Source organism: Mixophyes fleayi, chromosome 8 (genome assembly GCF_038048845.1).
Source record: "Mixophyes fleayi isolate aMixFle1 chromosome 8, aMixFle1.hap1, whole genome shotgun sequence".
NCBI classification, from domain to species: Eukaryota; Metazoa; Chordata; class Amphibia; order Anura; family Limnodynastidae; genus Mixophyes; species Mixophyes fleayi.
Genome location: NC_134409.1, coordinates 127,023,099 through 127,037,183, shown reverse-complemented (window position 1 = coordinate 127,037,183; position 14,085 = coordinate 127,023,099). Strand labels below are relative to the sequence as shown.

The window sequence follows — 14,085 nt, the reverse complement described above, 5'->3', positions numbered from 1 at the left end:
TTCCCAGCCTTGTTCTTTAGAACAATACAAACTGCGCATCATAGCCGTTACTACGGTAATTTCAACGCTGATTTTTGTTCGTAGCTCTGTGACCAAATTGAGAATTGAATCTGCCCCTTAAAATGTAACTTTTGACAGAAGAACATGGGGATTAGTTAATTAATTTCATTTTGTCAGCGGAAAGAACACCTTATCAACTTGTGAGCTGGTCTTTTATGTTTCTGGAAAGAAAGCAAATTTGCATCTTGGCAGAACCATGTTACACTGCAGGGGTCAAATTTAAAATGTGGCGGCAGATTTAGTTGGGAGGGGGCGTGTCTTAGCTCAACGCTAAATTGCCGTGTATAAATAAAGCTGTCCAGAATTTGTATGTTACGTGGAAAAACAGCCAGTATATTCCCTGCATGCAAAGGAAAACAAAAATACATTTGCACCTCTTACATTGCAGCATGGTTTGTCCGGGGGCATATTTGCATCTTTTTTTTTTTTTTTTTCGATTTGCTCCTAGCTCTCAATGGGGCCCTAAATACATGTTTATATGTTTTTTGTTCTTTGACTTGCTACCTGCATCTGATCACTTTATATTACAGTCATACCCATAATTGAGAAATACTGTGAAAAACTGCTCCTAATCGAATGCCAGATGCTGGATCTACTGTTTTACTTCTGAAACGACAGGAGTGTTCTCTTTAAAATTGTTATCTCTCCCGTAACTGCCTTTTGCTCCTTATTACAGTCTCCAATCTTCAGTGATTAAAGCCCAGAATTCTCTGTGCAATTAAATCATCAATTTTGACCCTGAGCAGACTGGCGCGGCTAATAGCAGAAATCTGTGCCCTGGAGCATAAAGTAGGACACCAGGCGGACACATTCTGTTGGTAGGACGGTGTGTTCCGGGACTGCCGTGCGCGGCAAGGGTTAAAGCCCATCTTTAAGTAAAGATATAAGCGCATCCTCACGATCTCTGGCTTGTAGTCTCATCTAATACATTTAGGAAAAACAAAAAGATACAATTATGTGTACTAAGCAGAACAGTTAATGGAAATCCATTTTGATTAGGGGTTTACATCACTGCCTGTTTATGAAAATTACTCATGACTCATTCGTCATTTTTTTTTAAAGAGATGTTATAGCCAACGTGAATACCCTCCGTATTAAGATGTAAGTCACAATTGGAATATGGGAAATAAAATGAGGTTGCTTTTCTATTCATAAATATGAACAGGAGAATACAGCATGGGAAAGATTGTTCTAAATATACAGTTGTACTTGGGAGATATTTTACCATTCTTTATTTTCTTGAATTTTTTCATAGCATTTTATTTAATATTTTATTACGGGAAACTTAAGTGTAAAATATGCCAAGCAAGCTCTATGCACAGCAAAAATGGATTTGTAGAAATAAAGCTTAGTGAAATTCTATATATCCTCCAATTTGCTTTGCTTGACAAACTACAAATAGTCGTTGTCATTAGAATATTAGTAAATTATCCTAAAAACTTAAGAAACATAATGCGATTTGGAAACCTTTAAAGAGTGTTATCAAACAAAAGCTATATATTGATTTATAGATTTTCAATAGGCGCTATGACACATGTAGGCTGGAAGGGGGTATTATACCCCTACCAAATAAAATGTATATCGATGTGTGCATAACTTTTGAGAAATGCATCATCCAGTTTGGCTTTGAGGCATGAGGCACTATCTGCCTCATACCTCGGCAATATATAATTGCCTTTTAGTGAATTGACACGCTGTTAATTGGTTTAGCCCAAACAAATGTCTGCCATCTCTCTTGTCTAGCGGACTGGCACGCTTTGACACACTGGCGACATGTTTGTAATCATTCCAGTTAGGTATCTTGGTCTTGATCCAGCGTGACTCTTTCTCACTGAGCCAGCAGAGAGCATGGGGAAACTTTTACATGCTGCAAATCTCACTGTCCAAAACCCCCCCCCCCCCCCCCCCCGAAAAAAAAATCCAAAAGAAAATAAAAGCCTTCAATAGCAATTGACAAGGTCAGCATTTCATCAAATTGTGGGTTAAGCCTACAAATAGATGTTGGAAGATGAAACGCCCCACGCTCGCAGCTCCAGCTTTTTGTTCTCTCTTTCCTCACAGATTGCAGTCATGTTTAATTTGGAAACTGGGCTCCTTTGGCAAATTAGCAATTAGAACAATTTTGTGGGAATATGTATATGTGTCATTAGTTTTCCTGCAAATTAATAGCGGGAGCAGAGGTCAGGCAGACATTTTCCACTCGACTGCTGCTCCACTGTTGAGATTTGGCACTTTGTTCTGGAGCAGCGTCAGCTGCAGCCAGCCAGGCTTCCTCCTGGATCCGTCTTTTAATTAGTTTACCTCATAGCTATTATTACAAATATTGCTGCCTCCCTTCTTAAAATAAGATTACTGTTTCTACCAAATATCCCAGCGACACCCTGCCCCACTGCTCGCTGGTGTCCGGGGTCATTCATATGCAGCGTTTAATCATCAGATCACCTCCATAAGCATCTTCTAATTAGAGTTCTTACAATACAATTTCATCTGGTAATTAGCCAAGATTGGCTGCTTGCTCTGCCGTCTATTAGTGGCGGCCCAGCAGTAGGTGTGAATCGTGTCATTTGTCAAGTCTGTTGAAACACCCTGTTTGCATAGATCACCGCCCCTCCTGCACTCTCTGTTTTCGTAAAATCCACCAATTAAACCAACTAAAACCTAATCCTTTCACTAAATCAGTATCTACATCAAAGTTAAACGTCTTTACGACACCTGGACTGTTTCTTTAATGATCTTATCCGCCGCGCTCTGTACAGCGATCTAAAGGTCGTAGCTCTCGTAGAAGACGATATACTGGAGGGCTGGCAGCACTTGACCCTGGTGTGGTTGGAGGTAAATAAGTGATCCCTAATATAATACGCATCTATTTGCGTTTTCATGGGAAGCTTTGCAGAGGCAGCAATTCACCAAGAGTCAGCAGCCGTGTTTCGTTGCAGAAAGCGTGGAGAAACATACTTATCTACTGTCCCGGGATGTCTGTCATACTCCTAAATTTTAGGTTCCGGCGGAGCCAATTGTCCTCCCGCATCCTAGTGAAGTACGGCTGACGGGGGCCTAAGCGATGCTATTTGCGTAAATCGCGTCATTTTGACTCCTCCCCAGCGGTGCAATGACTCCCAGGTTTCAGTTGCCCCCTGTCATCTCACCAATGCATGATAAGATATTGTGTTTTAGTTGTATGCATCGTTTTACAACAGGGGAATTCATTTATTTAGTTGGGTTAATAATTATCCAACCTGTTCCCACAGAGGGTAAGACCCAACACTTGTCCTTCTTTAGTAAAGTCAGCTCACTGACTAAGGGCAGCACTGATCCTTAATCATTTACACGATAATCATGCACAGAAACGCCCAATAATCTCAGGACAACTTCCGTACTCGCGTATTCAAAAACCAATGGGGTCTGTTTATCCCCTAACCGCCTCTCTATACTTTCAAATGAATGTCACATCTAGCTGTGTTACCCTGCGTCCACCAGTGTACAGCCATTGTAAGAAGGTCAGAACTCTGCAGAGGTGCAGAAACGTTAATAAGGACTCACCATCTCTCTCTCTCTCTCTCTATATATATATATATATATATATATATATATATATATATATAATTACATGACACAGAGAGAAAGTTCCATAAAACTTGAATTAATCCATTAAAGTCTAAGTGAATCTGTACCTGTTGCCTTCTGATAGCTTAGATAACCATTGTGCGGGCTGCACCAATATTACACCCCCGACACACAAATACATACAGTATACTACATAGAAGAAGAAATTGTGACCCACCTCAAGATGTGTATGGCAGGAACATTATACCTTGTGCACGTTTGTCTTTGTTCGGCCACTTGAAAATCTACATCTGTATTTCATTTAATAATAAAAAAAAAAAAACCACAGACATTTGTATAATAAACTGTTAAAAGGCAGCATTACATGTCTGTACTCTGGGGATTATCATTAAATCACTGGCTTGTAATATGAGTTAAGGTATATTGATAAACTTTAAAGGTCACAGAATCTCCGAACGACAACTCTTTTCTATATTGTCAGGATAAAATTCCTTTTAATGCAGTTTATTTTTCACAAAGGTTTAAGTTATCACAGTTGCAAGGTAGCTTTTCTATACTGTTTTAATGTCATTTTGGTGGCGCACCTCCTCCCCCACGCGCTCCCGATAGAGCTATGTATTTAACAGGATGAATGGTCAAATTATACTCTGATAAGGTACCGGGTCTTTGGAATCAATTAACAAAACACCAAGGTTCTCATGATTAATACCATATACCTTTCTATTACATGACCTCATCTTTTTTTTGGCACCAACATTATACTATTTCACCCTTACACTGGCAAATTATATTTAATAGCAATAATACAGTTATGCTTTTTTTTTTTTATAACTAATTTATTGCAAAAAGAAATAAAAGCTTGACATGGTAATAAGACTGACGGATAGCAGAATTTAAGACGGTCTGGTACGTAGTGTATGATTTATATATCCTGGATACATCTCAAAAAAATAAGTTTGTGGACAAAAAAAAAATAAATTTAAACAAACTTTGCAGAATTAATATTAGTGTTCTGCTCAATGTAAAGTTGAACTATGAATGCTATGTGTGCAGGTTTATGATACTATCTGGGATGAAGACGATCACCCTTTGTGGAACACTATGTTTACACTTCAGTTTAAGCCGAAACAGCAGGCTGATGTGCTATTAAAACAACAAATGAAAGTGTATATTTAATTTGTGTATGTGGGGCGAGAAGAACGGTGTGTTTATAGTTTGTACGGTGGCAGCTTGTTTAAAGTCTGCCCTATATATAACATAAAGTAGCCATACTTTAAATTTCACAGTGTCAGGATCATCTATTAGTGTATCCTAGGTACCTCAGCCATTTAGCTGGCGTGCAAATCTTTGCTTTAAAGTGGACTTTTCAATACGTTGTAGTAAAGGGTGAATTGAATTGGAGTCATTGAAAGGATGCTCCCTGCAGGCTGCCATATTTCTTGAATGTCCATCCCAGGTTATGAGTCACTGATTTGCAGAAAATATATGATTACGGGCCTGACGTTGTATCTTGTATCTATGATTAAACTTTGAAACACATTCAAAATAAGTGATGTGACATAAATTGGAGGCTATTGTTTGCGTTCATGTGGATAGACAGATGGAGAAGACAGGCTCCTTATTAGAATTTGGACAAATGAAACTTTATCTCAGATATAATTTTGTCTCCCGCTCCGTACTGCCCAATTCAAATCCAGCTTTTTGAGACAGAAACCCGTCAGGTCTTAAAACAAACAAAACAAGCAAAAAAATTATAATTATTGAAGGTGTTTTTGGTTTAAAGTAACCGGTTCTCAATTGTCATATATTATTGTGTTTTTACAGCTGAACCTGGTATCCAGCGCCACCCTGTCCAAGACTGCGTCAGAACCATCCCCACAAAGCTTACCTCATACCCCAACCACGCCAACTACACCACTCACTCCTCTCACCCAGGGAGCGTCTGTCATCACTACCACCAGCATCCACAACGTGGGGCCCATCCGGAGGCGGTACTCTGACAAATACAACGTCCCCATCTCTTCTGGTGAGTAACAATTCTCTGGATGGGAAAAATCATGTCTGAGTCTAAGTCCGTGGTTATGGAACTACAAGTCCCAGCATCCCTTGTACTTAGCCAAGGCAAGCTGGAATTTGTAGTCCCACAAGCGCTGCAAAGTCATGGGCCTATGTCTACCGCTATTTGAGCATCAGCCAACACCAGCCTTGTCATTTTTGACGTCTTATTGTTTTTATATTTTGTGGCAGACATTGCACAGAACCAAGAGTTTTACAAAAATGCAGAAGTCAGACCACCCTTTACGTATGCATCCTTAATTAGGCAGGTAAGTGCGCAAAACTTGTATTATTATGTCTGAATTGTTCAGTACAGTTGTGACCCCGAACCGTTCAATCTTTTATTGGAGTAAAGCTCAGAAAGAGAAGACAAGGAATATCTTAGATTTAAGCAAATCCAATAAAATGTGATTGATTCCCTTCATTTCAAAACTTGCAGACATAGTTAGGTCTAGTTCAGTAGAGTAACATTTAATTTTTATAGTCCTAGATTAGTTTTGCCACTAGTTACCTAAGTTCTAGCATGAAGGTTAATGATCAGAATAATTAACTTTCTGAATTTACAACTTGACCATTGAGATGGGTTTAACTGTGTTAATATCTTAATATGACGCTTTGCCAGTATTGCAGCATTCACTTCCTGCGTTTAAATAAAGTAACTGCAAAATGAATTTAGCCAGTGTGGATGGTGACAATGTAACTAGCAAGAATACACCGTAAGCATAAAATATAGATGACGGGTCTCCCATAGAAGAACATGGAATGCACAACACAAGACGTCCTTGTTTTTGCGTTGCCATTAACAATTTTTGAGCTATTTAGATTACCAATAGTGATTTATTTTCAATTTTTAATCTCACATTTTCAGTTTCCCAAAAATAGAAATGTACACCTTCATGTGCATGTTACCTTATGGAAAAAGTCGCACACCTTTTAGTGGATAGGTTTACAAAACACGGGTGTTTGCCGAGTACAAAACCTTTTCTGTTTATCCTTTTTTTTTTTTGCCGTAAGACTTTTGAAAATAGCAATATCTAATGTAATTGCTTTTGATTAAGTATTACAATACGATGTGATTATTAGAAACTTCATTTCACACAACAGTGAAAATGAGGCTGTTTAAAGATGGCAAGTCAATTATCACAAACTACCGTAATCTCTGATCCCAAGAATTAATCTGAGCTCTAAATAATTACTGAGCTGTAATCAGCTGCTGAAATGTTTTGCTTCTTTTTTTTTTTTTCGCTTTGATCCCGCTTTGTGAATGACTGATAAATTAATATTTCCACCCGGAAACAGAACTAAAAACTCTAAACAATTAGATAATTCTATTTTAGAATGTTGTCATTGAATTGTTGAATAGAGGTATTAACCTCTCATCGTGTGGTGCAGTCTGATTTATTTATTTATTGTTTCTCCTTGTACCAAATGGGGAATTTTTGGCGCCTCTGATCGTGACCTATTTGGAGATATGTATTTGATACTCTGTTCATGAAAACAATAATTTTAAACATAAATTTTTTAAAAATAAAAAGACTAAAGTCAAACACAAGAAACAGGTTCTAGTCGGACTCCAAGTTATTTCAGTAGAGTAGAATTGTTTTTACTTTCCCACTGTAACCATTTTTTTTTTAATCATTTTTATTTAGGCGATTCTTGAATCTCCTGAAAAACAACTAACACTAAACGAAATCTACAACTGGTTCACACGAATGTTTGCCTACTTTAGGCGTAATGCAGCCACGTGGAAGGTAAGCTTCGCCTGGTTCAATAACTTCAGTAGGCTTACAGTAAGAGGCGTCATAAACCTAGGTCCATAATCAGATATTGGAGTTAGGATAAATAGTATTAGAGTATATACCCTACCTATAATGGAGGCAGTGATTTTATGGGCTGTAGCAATAGCCATGAGCATAAGACAGTAGTGACCCACGAAAATGAAGCACTTTAGTGTCTTATCTTCCGGTTCCTAATGAATTAATTCATTAATATTGCTCAATCCCAAAACATGGCTGTCTCCACTGCATGTAGGTGAGATGTTCATGTAAAGGAGAACTCCACCCTCACAAAATTTTGTTGTACAGGTTTTTATATATATATATATATATATATATATATATATATATATATATATATATATATATATATATATATATAATTGTAATTTTCAGTGCACTTAGATGTACCAATATGTTTGCTGTACAGCCACAATGTACAGATCTGTTGTTGTGTCCAAAAGCATTGAAATTCAACAAATCCGTGTGGACAATAGAGTTCTCTGAAGATAGAGTTCCGCTTGCTTTTGAAGGAAGCCTATGATGATACAATTTGAAGAAAAAAATAATGTGTAAACTTGGTCCATAGGGATATCATGATCTCTGTACATGATCCTGTCAAATCTACTGATGGGTGTACAGAGATTACTGTATAACAAACATTAACACATTGTTATATTATTGATCATTGGTGAAATGATTGAATGAATTACCCAGACAGAATATGTTGTTTGCAGGGTTATTAATAACAACATTTGTAATATTTGGCTGTAATGAGGAATGACTATAAAAAAAGCTGTTGATCAATAAAATAAGCTTTGCCCTAAGATGCTATATTTCCAAACTGCTCTTATTTCATATAAAAGTATGATATTGTTTCATTCAGAAAAATACCTGTAGTAAACAGGTTAAACTGCATTATTGTATCTGAGAAGTACGTGCATATAATGAAGTACTTCGTTCTATGTATCTGTAAACTAAATTTTATAATTTTAGATAATAATAGTGTCATGTAACTATTGAGGTTTCATTTAAAGTTTCCCCTTCACCTACACAAAGTGGAGGCTGTCAAACCTTCATGTGAATGCAGCCTATCAGCTTGGTAGAAACTACTGACTACTGGGTGATGTCACTGGTAACTAGCGAACTGATTGGCTGCATTTGTTATGAATGGTTCCGGTAACACATTTTCTGTCTCCACTATGTGTAAGTGACTTGTGCAGATTAACCCTTTAGTGCGCTTATTCCACAAAGTACCACAAGTAACACAAATGTGTCAGTGCAGAATGTCAATTACGTTTTAAAAAGGTAAGGTAGGAATGATATGATTCATTCATATGTTTATTATTTAATAAGTATCACTTTATAGGGAATATTTATTTGTTAAAGAGGCTCCCTATGGGGAATCTATACAGGGGGTGTACTCATTGCCTTGGCTGAAAAATATCTATATATATTTTGCTAGATCTGTGTTGAAAACTTAAAACAAAACTAACCAAATAAATTCTGAATTTTACTAAATATTTTTTCTTTTTCGTTTTTTATAAAACAAATATTTTTTTAATTAATAAAAAAGAAGACTATTGGGTTTATAAGGGATGGGGATTATTGAGGAACTATCTAAAAGTCACTCTTAAGGTCGTTTTTCTGCATTGGCAATTCCACCCCCCTCATTTTCATCCGCCTCCAAAGCCTTGACAAACACATATGATTCTTTAAAGTGATATGAGCCCCGTTACGCTGTTTTCTTTGCGCAAGGTATGTGAAGACTGTGATTGCTGTGGATGACCGGCACTCACCTCTGAATGTTTTCTCTCCTGTCCCTGCTGTAGAATGCAGTGCGCCATAATCTTAGTCTACACAAGTGTTTTGTGCGAGTAGAAAACGTAAAAGGGGCAGTATGGACAGTGGATGAAATAGAATTCCAAAAACGGAGACCACAAAAGATCACTGGGTACGTCCGCCATCATTTGAACGTCTTAGTGTAGTGCGTTATCATGCCTGAGGTTTGATGTGGTGACGGAATAACAGAGGTGCGCTCGCAAAGGGAAACACGATTTGCGTCATCCCTGCCATTTTGTATACCTACTGTACCCCTGTCCTGCTTGCCTTGGTGTATGCTGCATCACGCACCCGGCGCTTATAAGCGCCAATGCCTATTAACCCTCGCCAATCATTTTTGCTTACGCATTGTTCTTTTTCCTCCCCCCCCCTCCCCCTCCTCTTCCGTTTCATGGTCTGTGCCTTCTCCTTCCGCCTCTTGTGGTGTTTTGTGTTTTTTTTTTGTTTTGTTTTTCTTTTGTTTGCTTTACCCCTCTGGCTTTCGCTTTGGTCCCAGGGTGCCATTCGCACCAATCTTTCCCTCCATAAGTGTTTTATCAGAGTAGAGGATGAGTATGGGTCCGTTTGGACTGTTGATGATGAAGAGTTTAAACGTGGCCGCCATATTCAGAGAGGCCGTCCTCGAAAATACTGCCCTGATGAACACTTTGACGAGCTTATTGCACAGTAAGAGCTTTAACTTTGCTTGATTTTTGCCTTTTTTTTTTATTTATTTTGCCCTTCTTTCCTCAGCCGCTTCCCTTTTGCATGTTTGTTGTGCCCACATTTCATCCAGCAAGTCTAACATCTACGGAACGTTTGTACCGCTGACCTCCAAATATGTGCCCTTTCTGTGTATTTTGTCGATTTAAAGTGTATGCGCTGCTAAAACACAATGGAGGCAGCCATTTTGTGGCTCAGTCTGTATTCATGACAAGTGAGGCAATTTATGCTTTTCTGATGTTATATTGGTTCAGCAAGCAAAATGGCTGCCTCCATTGTGTGTGTGAGACCAGTGTATGTTAGGGATAATGTCAGATTGCTTTGTATATATCGTGTGATAGAATTAGGCAGCGTTACAGGCAAAAATATGAATATTAGACATTCTTTTAAGAAGTAAGACTTGGTAATGTTCACAAATACAATACAACACCGTAGTTCTCTGAATTAAGATAACTTTATATTAAGGTAATCTTTTAGAAGAAACAGGTAGTTTCAAATTTCCACAGCTTTATTGAAAATAAAAATATTGACATTGTATTTGTTGTATATAATCTATTCTATCACACAAACTCTGAAGTTCCTATTTACAGAGGGCACTCGATGCTCATAACACTCGGGGTATATTTACTAAACTGCGGGTTTGAAAAACTGGAGATATTGCCTATAGCAACCAATCAGATTCTAGTTATCATTTATTTAGTACATTCTACAAAATGACAGCTACAATCTGATTGGTTGCTATAGGCAACATCTCCACTTTTTCAAACCCGCAGTTTAGTGAATATATCCCTTGGTGTTAATTAAAACACTGCTCAGTTTAGTCTTATTCATGGTGTAAATAAAGTAGAGATTAGCGGGCTCGGATATCTGAAATCCGAGCCCACCCGAACGTTGCCGATCCGAGACAGATCCTGGTATTCCCGCCAAATGCAAAACTGAAACCTAGGCTCTGAGTCATAATCCCGCTGTCGGATCTCGCGATACTCGGATCGTATAAATTCCCCGCTAGCTGCCGCCATCTTCACTCGGGCATTGATCAGCGTAGAGGGAGGTTGTGTTAGGTGGTCCTCTGTCCTGCTATATCTCGTGCTGTGCTGGGGAAATAACAATGAGCACAGCACAGCACAGCACGAAAAGTTATAAAAAAAAGAATTATAAAAAAAAAGAAATTAAAAAAAAATATCCAAAAACAATCCTGCAGTATAAGTCCATTGGTACTGCAATATTACAAAGTTCACTGATTCTGCAGAATAGACTGGGAATTAGTGGAAATGATTGTTATTGAATGTTATTGAGATTAATAATAGCGTAGGAGTGAAAATAAACCGAAAAACTTGATTTTAATACTTTTTTTATGTTTTTTTCAAAATAAATCCAAATCCAAAACCTTAATTCCGAACCAAAACCTTTCGTCAGGTGTTTTGCGAAACAAATCCAAACCCAAAACCTCAAGCAAATCCGAATCCAAAACACAAAACACGAGACACCAAAAGTGGCCGGTGCACATCCCTAAAATAAAGACCATGATGGGACTGTCATTACATGTGACACGTCTGTGCGTATGACGCTTTTTACCACATTGCTCGGTGTGCGTCTCGAAATACACTTTTCTGATGAAAGGATCCTGTTTTTGTTCTTTACACTTTTGGACCTCTGTTTTCACACAGGGATCCCGTCTCGGGGTCCGGAAGAAACTAACACTTTTCAGTTCAGAGCTGGTGGACTCCGAGAGGGGAGGGGATGTGGAACCCCACCTATCATGGTCTTCCGCTTCTAGTGTACATCGGCTCAGGCTGTCTGGTGTTGGGGCTTGTTGAGGATTGGGTTGGGTCCTTTGCAGAGGGGAAATAGTCAGGTACAGTGAAGAACACCTCTGAAAATGGTCCCTCTCCAGCCCTTTATCTGAACATTATAATATCTCTCTGCACAATGCAAGCTCATTTCTGCACAGCTCCACATAGTAGGGTGCACCGGGCACCTCTTCTGTACTTCAGTAGGAGCACCCTCATACCGCTCACCCCTACCCACTACAACTTCTGCCACTTCAAAAATGCAGATATTTGCTCTGCAAACCTCTGTGCCTTGGTGAAAATTTAGGCATAAATGGAGGAGCTCAGCGGGTCCAACGCTGTATTTGCGCTGCGAAGCAGCCATCTTGCCCTACGCAAATGACTTCCTGAGTGTTCTATGATATTATTACAGCAGTAGGTTCTTTTCCTAAAAGCAGGAAGTTACCAGTATTAGAGCACTGGATACTCCTCTCACAGAGTGAATACTAATATACCTCTGTCAGATTATTGAAACTTTACACACACACAATCTATTTATTTGTGAATATTACCAAGTCCCATTTTATATTTTTGCATTCTGATGACATGCCTGGTAAAGATTATTATAGCCACATTTGTTTGTTTGTACAATAATATTCAACCCAATCTAATATTTCTGTTACATTGTTCAAGTAATAAGAACACTAAACTCAAAATAATGTAACACTTCAATGTAGAAATCTAATGATAAACCTTTGTAATTGAAAATTTGTTTTTTTTGGGGTTTTACAAAATGCTGTATATTAGTGGCAGGAGCTGATTGAAGGCTAATTATATGTTTAATCAGTAGGATAACTAGTCCTCTTGAGCAAAGTTGGCAGCCATAGTGTATACTAATAGATCTCTCATTATGGAAGTATTTATTAAGTGTTGGAGTGATTACAACATGGGAAATCCTATTCTTGCACAGGATTATCTGTATATTATCTTATTGTGACTCCAGTGACCGCACATTAAATGCAGATACAATATTTTACCAAGAATTTGAATTTCCAGGTAGCGTTGTTTCCAGTAGTTAATAAACTCTCCCATATATTGCAAAGGGGATGTGTCAAATGTTTTCTTACCTCCCCGTCTCCCGCTCTACTATTGCTGAAGTTTTGAGCCTCAAATTTAGAAAATTTTTTTATAAACATGGAATTGCTGCCTGGAGAATTTAGAAGGAAGTGGAAGCTACATGGTTTCACATCATAGACTGGCTGGCATCAGTTGGTGCTATGGCTACTGTCTTTCTGACACTGAAAATCCATATTCCTATGTAACATACTATGTATAGTTTGCTCAGTTCAGTAAAGCCAACCATTACTTTCTACTGGATGTCAGATGCATTCAAAGATTTGCCTCCACCCCCGCTGTGTCTTACCACACGGGAGATGGGAGCGGCATCCTTAGATCCTCAGACTGGGATTGTGGTGCTTGTCTTGTGACATCCTAGCGCCAGACTCCCAGCGTAACACTGACATGAAGGATGGCAGCGTTCAGCACACCGAGGGGGGGAGCTATGCAGTTGCATTAAAATCATTGAATCAGTGACGACACGACACCCATTCAGCGTTTTTAGCTCCCCCTATCCGTTGCCTCCCTAAGCAAACGCCTAACCTAATTGTAGAGCTGGACCCGCAAATACTTAAAACAGGCTTAAGCAACCAACCAAGTCGCATCACAGAGAAATTTGCCAGGCAGCAATAAACAATGACTTAAAATATTGAGGCTTTGAATTTTGGGAACAGTTAGCGCACATCCTAAAAAAGTTGGTACTTCCTCTTTAATAGTTTGATTAGTTTCTGCCATTTCTGAAAAGCTTAGGCTGAAGCATTGAGGGGGACATGGGGGTGCATTTTATGTTAGTGTCAGTGTCCAAATAACTGGTCTCTGCAGCAATAAATTAGGTATCTGACTATATTGCAAGGTGTCTGTGTTGCCTTGTTAAATAATGATAGCAATATTCTGCTTTATGCCTACAGAGAGGATAGACACTGGTAGGTAACATGAAAATGTTTTTTTACATAGTGTTGTTATGATTTGCACAATAATTATACTTGTGAGGAATCAAGGCTGTAATTTCTATTACATCCAGCACATTCTTTATTGTGTTGAAGTAAAATGAGCCTACACTGCATCTAAATTCACCTCCTCCGTGTAGGTCTGCAACATTTTGCTGTAATATTATAGCTATTATGTTTTGTCTTTTTTTTTATTTTTTTTATTTTTAATTTTCATGTTTAATTTAAAAATAAATTACATTAAAAAAAAGTCGA

At 38.3% G+C, this 14,085-nt stretch overlaps 1 protein-coding gene across 14 annotated transcripts in view; it reads left to right on the top strand.

Moving 5' to 3' along the window:
* Nucleotides 1-14,085, top strand: part of FOXP1 (forkhead box P1) — a 508,980-nt gene that overhangs the window by 481,651 nt on the left and 13,244 nt on the right. For all 14 annotated transcript variants that reach the window (XM_075183442.1, XM_075183445.1, XM_075183440.1 and 11 more), the window contains 4 exons: nt 5,449-5,650; nt 5,872-5,948; nt 7,329-7,430; nt 9,287-9,408. In XM_075183442.1, the coding sequence (XP_075039543.1) occupies nt 5,449-5,650; nt 5,872-5,948; nt 7,329-7,430; nt 9,287-9,408 (503 nt within the window). The remainder of the gene's footprint in view (nt 1-5,448; nt 5,651-5,871; nt 5,949-7,328; nt 7,431-9,286; nt 9,409-14,085) is intronic.